Genomic DNA, 7,148 nt, shown 5'->3' with positions numbered 1-7,148 from the left:
GTCTGATCCAGCATTGAAAACATATCAGAGTCCATATTTTCTCTTGTAAAAATATATGCAATTTCATTATCGTAATAATGCCACTCAATTGAGATATGAAACCCAATCTGACTGACTTGTACAGATTTTGGGAATGCATAAACACTGTGACGCGGCACTGGTGTTATTGGTCAGATATGCACCTATATGGAACAGTGTGTTAATCATCGTTGTGATTTGCACTCGAAGGTAAGTGTACCCCTGCACTCGATGCACTGGAAAGTCCAAAAGTACTTCACTGTTCATCGCAGCGCTAGACAACGGGTTTTATAACACTACCCGCCGCCACCACAAAAAGTTTTATTTCAAGTATGTGCTTCGCAAAGTGTTTGTAAAAGACCCTGGATGATCTTCCTTCAGTGGGCAGATTTTCCAAGGACCCCACCTCTTGGTGGGTAGCTCATTCTTGGCAAGAAAGGCAGGATTAGGAAAGAGGTTCAGTTCTACTGTGTCTAGGAACTGAATATGGCCTTCGTTTCTAGATAAGGCCACTATTTCACTAACTCTAGCCCCTGAGGATATGGCAAACAGAAAAATTGCTTTCTGTGTTAGATCCTTTAGAGTATAATTCTCATTATTTAGGTTCGAAGCAAAGTGCAAGACTTTGCCCAAAGATCACGTGATGGGCTTTGGTGGGGTTGCTGGCTTGATTCTAGCGCATGCTTTTGGGGTCTTATTAAAGATTTCACTAGAGAGGTCCACTCCAAAAGCGTACTGAAGTGGTCTAGCAAGGGCTGACTTACAAGAGGTAATCGTAAAGGAAGCCAGGCCTTGTTCTTGTAGGAATATGAAGAAAGCTGGACAGAAATCTATCGATATTTCTGTCGGTTCCCTTGATTTCACAAAGGACACCTACTTCTTCCATGACGATTCATTTTGTCTCCTAGTCGAACTTGACTTATACTCTTCGATGAAGTCAACTTTAAACTTACAGTTTCTAAACCTTTTGTTCGCCGCTAGGGTGAGAAAATCGTGAGATGTAGGTTGTTGGTTCTCGAGGATGAAGCGTAGGGAGTCGACTTCTGGACCAGTTGGGATAATGCTGAGTCCGGCAGAGGGAAGAGTCTCAGTTTCAGCTCTAGAACTAGAGGGAACCAATTGCTTTTGGGCCACTTGGCGGCTACTACTGCTGCTGTCCTTCTGAAGGATCTTAGCTTGTCGAGGACTCTTAGAAGGAGGATGGTTGGTGAAAACAGGTAAATGTGATTCCACCTGTTCTGGTCGAGGGACATGGTGTCCATCGCCTCTGCTTCAGGGTCCATTTAAGGGGCTACCTAACGAGGAAATTGTGAAGAGGTCCGTCTGCAGTTCCGGGACTTTTTCCGAGGTGAAGGAGAATGGGTCTGCATCTAGGGACCAATCTCCTTCTATGGGCTTTTGCCTGTATAGAGCATCCGCCATCACATTGCGGAACTCTTGTAGGCAAACTGCTGATAGGTGCCATCCCTTCTTCCTTGCCAGGTGGAAGGTGACTAAAATCACATGTCCTATGTGAGATGATCTCAAGCCTTGTCGATTTAGACATTTTGCTATCTCTTCATTGTTCAGGGCCAATCTGATGTGGACTGTTCTGCGAGGTAATAGTCTCTTCAATGTCAGGAAAACTGCCAGAGCTTCCAAAACGTTGATATAAAAGGTTTTGAACTGGTGTGACCAATTCCCTTGCACTTTTCTCTCGTGAGAATGGCCACCTATCTTTTCGAGGAGGAGTCCGTGTGTACTTCCACTGATGGTTTTGGTGGTTACAGGGGGATTTTTCGTGCTAGGGTCTTGGCTGTTGACCTCGGCCTTAACTGCGTGCGCAATAGGGTCGGGGTCCACCTTGGTTGATCTCTTTGAGCGTTTGATGCGTATCTTCTCCAGATTCCTGACACATCTTTTAGATGTGCCTTTAGCACCCGTTCTGTCACTGCCGCAAACTAGAGAGTCCAATACTCTTTCCTGTTGGCGTCCTGAAATCCTCTTGTGACGGATTAGTCTCGTGACAGATCCCTCTATATCTCTTTTCTTCTGGGATGGAATGGAGAGGTGGTGTGACTTTAAGTCCCAGTGGATTCCTAGCCATTGGAACTTCTGACTGGAGGAAGGCGAGACTTCTTGCGATTGATGTTGAAGCCCAGGTGTTCCAGAAACTGGATCCCCTTGTTGGCTGTCTACAGACAAGTAGTCTTGGATGCTGCCCATGCCAGTCAATCATCTAGATATGCTAGTGATTGAACTCCTTCGGAGTGTAGCTGCTGGACAATTGCGTCTGCCGGCTTCGGGAATATCCTTGGGGCTGTATTCAGTCCGAAGGGCATTGCTCTGAAGACACACGTCTTCTGTAGCATGAATCCTATGCAGGAGGAGAAAGGATGGCTCAATAGAAGATGCCAGTGAACATCTGTTGGGTCTATTGAGACTGTGTTTGCTCCTTTTGGTAGAAGGGTCCTTATGTGTTGCCAAGTAAACATCCGCAACTTGTTATTCTCAATGAACTTGTTGAGTGGACACAAGTTTAGAATGACTCTCAGTTTGTCTGAGTCTTTCTTGGGATCACAAAACAGCCTTCCCTGGAATTTGTTGGACTTTGCTTTCCTTATCACCTTCTTTTTCAAGCATTTTGAGGTATGTTCTTCTTATGAAGGGGTGGAGTGTTGGAAGAATTTTGAAAACCGGGTTTATGTTCTTTTCCATTTCCACCTGAGTCCATTCGTTAATAGGCTATGGGCCCAGAGATTGAAGGTCCAGCGATCCAGAAAGTGATATGGTCTGCCTCCTACCTGGAACCCTTCTTTGGATGGGGGGGTCGTGTGGATTTGTTTTCGTGACCATGTCCTCCTCGGCCCCGAGAGGAGTCACCTTCGGGCGAACTTCTCTTAGGGACATTTCCTTTCTGGCTAAGCAAAAGGAAGACGACTGCCTCTCAACGTTTGGGTCAAACATTGGAGACTGAGCTACCAGTTGTTGAGGGAACATCTGGAAAGTGGTCAGAGGCATTGTGGTCATAGTCACGGCAGAAAGTTGTGCATGTGTTCATGGTCTCCTTGCCTTTTTATTCTTAGGCTGGGGACCTATATCTGAGGAAAATTTCCTCTTTGAGCTCATGCTTTTGGAGAAGGTTCCAGTTCTCAGTGGTTGCTCTGGCTATGATCTCTTGGACCAGTTCCCGTGGGATAAGGTCTTTACCCCAGATGTTCGAGGTAATCAGTTTCCTTGGTTCGTGTTTTATGGTTGCTGAGGCCAAAACGAACTCTCTGCAGGCTCCCCTCCCTTTGAGGAAGGCATATAAGTCTTTCACAAGGGTACCCATGCGGGACTTAGCGAGGAAAATGAACATTTCTAGGCCGTTTTGTACACCTGCACTCATTTACAGGCAGTTCTGATGAGAAAGGGAGGCCGCAAGTGTTTCCTTCGTCTCCTGTTCCCACCTCAGAAGATTGAACTGCTGGCCTGCTATCTCTGGATCCAACTTAGAGACAGAGAAGGTTAGGTGGACATCATTCCACTTTACCTTGCAGGCAGGCAGTGCTAGAGAAAATGATTTGCATTCTTTTAAGGTTAGGCAGGGTTTGCCCTCGTTGACTGCCTGGAGGAAGGAGCAAGGAAGGTGAGAGGTCTCTTCCTCAGTGCTGAGACTTTGGAGTTTGCGTACCCGGTTCCTTTCAGTGTTTTCAGGAGGATGGCTTGTGCCTTGTCATGCTCGAAGAATATGACCTCTTTGGGTACCGTTTCCTCACAAGTTGCATGTTCATCCCGCAGTCTCACGTAACATTCTGGGTAAGCTGAAAAGTTAGGCCAGAACTCAAGATCTTCAATCAGTTTGGTCCCAAACTTCTCCAAGACGAATAGTTTCCTTTTCATCATAGGCTAATGCTCCCCATACCTCCAGGGGCTGGTTTCGGAGCGGTCAGAGAGATTCAGCACCTTAAGGGGCTTCTTAGTAGAGCTCTTGGTAGGTCCGGGGCGGTCCGTCCTCTACTGCAGTTGAGATGAGGATCTCTTCGTTTTTGACAGCGTGTGTCACTGGTTGTGGAGTTGGGATTAAAGAGGTTGACGGCATAGGTTGGTATGACGTCCTGGCGAACTGAGGGTCTTCGGTTGCCATTGAAACTGATCCTTCTTGCTCCGCTTGTGAATGTTCCACGTCTTCTTCGGGGCTTCCTTGTGGTAGGGCCTTCCCAGTGTCAGTGGACACTTCTGATGTCCTTTCTTGGTGGATGTCCATGCCTTCCAGTGCCTTGTCTATGTCTGCGTCGATCTTCAGTTGTATGAGGGAAGACTGGACCTGTTCCTGGGGCACCATCGTGTTTGGTAAAACCTTGGGGAACAGTAGGCACCTTAGGGAGTCATTGGATAAGTATGGTCCCTGAAAATTCTTTTGAAATCTACTTACCCATTTGCGAAGGGTCTCACTCGCTGTATCTCTAGTCTCTATGTTGACTGAGGGAGCTTCTCCAAAGCCATTGGCCAACAGGGTCAAACAGGTGGGGCAACACTTTGGGTCCCAATACTTAAGGACTCCCGACACGATGCAGCTGTGGGCATGAGTCCTGCACTTTGTGTGACCACAAAAGCCTTTGCCTTTGTGGTTGCAGGCTAAGGCTGCACACTTCTCCAATGGCTCCTCCTGTAAAGGAAAAGGGGCTTAATAAGTATATATTTTTTTATATCAGTGATATAATAGCTTACAATTTTTATCAACAATGGTAATTACTATCGTTTATGATTGATTAGGATAGTAAGCTTGAAAGGAAATAGAAAAGACATATATATATGTGTTTCCCATTCTAGGCCATTGCTAAGACCTCTGTCAGTAATTAATATTTTAGTTCCATGATAGGGAAAATATAAGGTAGGAGTAAACTCTAGGGACTAGAATTAGGGTTAGTAAGCGCTATAGTAACATTATCTACCCGTAGTATATATTAACAATGATTAGTGATTTATTAGTCCCAATGATCGAATAAACTATATGGGTGTTGAGGGATTACTCAACTTTAACATAATATAATGGTCCCAACAATAGACTCTGATAGGAAACACAGAGTATGTTAGAAAATAAGTGTGGTACTGTATATTTGTATACTGTAGTTCAGCCGGCGCACTGCCGGGGTTAGGTTAGTACCTGGCAGCACTAACTGATGGAGAGAGAGAAAGCATTAAAGAAGAAGAGTTTCTTATTATTATGAGTTAGCACAACAATTGGAAGTGTAGGAGGACTACCAGGCCGCCTACTGTCTCCTTGCCAGAATGAGAGTTCCAATTTAAGGAGTAAGAATCCATATGATTCTGGCTTCCATCCATCCACAAAAGGCCTGCAGCTGGCTGTACTACCAGCGGCAATAATTGTGAATGGCAAACTAAGAGAGAGCTGAGGACTTCTAAAAAGAGTATGTTGGGTTTCCCACCGGCAGCCGTCAGGGCCGGCTCAATTTTCCCCCTGTGACATTCATTTCCAGTGAAGGAAGGACATAAGGGGGAAGGTGGCTGAGGCGGCTGAACTAACTGCCGCCGGTAGGGAACGTGCCGGCAATGCAGTCAACCTGGCAAGCCAGGATGACTGTCAGAATACCAGTGAAAGAATGTTGTGACGGCTATGCCATCACTAAAGGACAGAAGGGGAAAGGGAAAGGTCTTATAGTTCACTGGGAAGGGAGGTGGCGGCAGGTATGACGCCTACATTCGACAGTGGACTGGGGAAGCATTGCTTCCTGTGCTGACAACATCGGCGGCGGCAGAGGAAAAAGGATTCCTTTGCTGGCTACATTGTTGGAGGTAAGACAAGGGCACCCTGAGTTAATCACTATCTAACTCAAAGCTAGAGTTCTACTCAACGGCAATGAAGAAAGACAGTGGTTGCTGCCTGTATTGGCGGAGGCACTCAGTGAGTAAGGAAGGGTTTAGCATCTTTTCTCTAAAAGAGAAAGTATATTGAACCTTGTCCATAAATTTTAGAGGATGTAAGTCCTCATCCGAATCAATAAGGAACGATAGGGTGAGGCTAAACATGGGGAATTACTTTACTAACGTATATGTGAGTGAGGCTAGCCAAGCACGGGTAGGAACCATGGCCAAGGTTATTACCGCCGGGGATCCCGCCGTATACGAAAGTAAAGTTACATATTAGAAAGAGGAATAATAATATATCGGTATGTACACTCTTCACTTGTATAATTTGCCTAACTAGCTAATATTATTGCTAAATACCCGGAAATGTCTCCCTACTGACTAAATAAAATGCAATGATAATCGGCGATAGCGGTCGTAAATTGGCTGCCTCCGATTCATGGCAACGCTCAACCCAACACACTTAAATTATTGAAATTTAACTGCGAGATGGGAGCCTAAAATTATACACAGGAAAGAATTGATGCTCAACTTTCCAGAGGATGAAGATGCTGGAGATTGCATGATTAGTATTCCGATAGCTTGCAACAAACTCCGGGAAAACGCTGCGAGAACACCTAGCTTAAATGCTACAAGGAAAGGAATGGTGACCGGTAGTAGTACGGATAGGAGGTCCACCGGGTACCTATATCGGCACCCCTCTCTTTCGCCACTCTTCCCCCTTACATCAAAGGGTGAAGATTGCCATGTGTCGTATGTAAAAAAATATGTTCCCTGATATTATGCAATATCCTTAACTGGATACTCGCGCCAGAAGTTAGAATCCTGGAGACCTTCAGTTAAATTCTCTGGGAGTATCACTGTAGCAAATATCCCTTAGAAAGCTACCTAAAGGAACCTTCCATGAGGACGATATGGCCGAGCCCAAAAAATTCGTTGAAGTTTAATACTTGACCCAGTCTTTAACTGTTATCAAATAGTTGAGGTATATATAAGTGTGTGATTTGTTAACTAGTCAGTTGTTATCCTATAAATGTATCGGTGAAATTTCCTTGAATTGATTACATGCGAATGTGCAAGTAGTAAGGATTACAGATTGGGGACTGCCATGGTTTGGATAACATGAATTATGGAACATATCTGGGCTTCACTGCTTGTTTCCATTTGCCTCTAGAGCTCTCCCACACTTGAATAGTTTTTCTTTAATTTTTTTTCGTTAATAAATTATAAGAATCCCTATTTATGAATTGTAGAGGATCAATAAAACACTTCATGCTTGT

General features: G+C 45.0%; 1 protein-coding gene across 1 annotated transcript in view; it reads right to left on the bottom strand.

Moving 5' to 3' along the window:
- Positions 1-3,958: 3,958 nt before the first annotated feature.
- The window catches only part of LOC137656603 (uncharacterized), a 4,337-nt gene continuing 1,147 nt past the window's right edge, over positions 3,959-7,148 (bottom strand). The window contains exon 4 of the mRNA XM_068390775.1: positions 3,959-4,648. Within this exon, the coding sequence (XP_068246876.1) occupies positions 3,959-4,648 (690 nt within the window). The remainder of the gene's footprint in view (positions 4,649-7,148) is intronic.

The sequence above is a fragment of the Palaemon carinicauda genome, chromosome 17 (genome assembly GCF_036898095.1).
Source record: "Palaemon carinicauda isolate YSFRI2023 chromosome 17, ASM3689809v2, whole genome shotgun sequence".
Lineage (NCBI taxonomy): Eukaryota > Metazoa > Arthropoda > Malacostraca > Decapoda > Palaemonidae > Palaemon > Palaemon carinicauda.
Note: the sequence above shows the minus strand (reverse complement) of the source record. Positions and strands in the feature narration are given on the sequence as shown.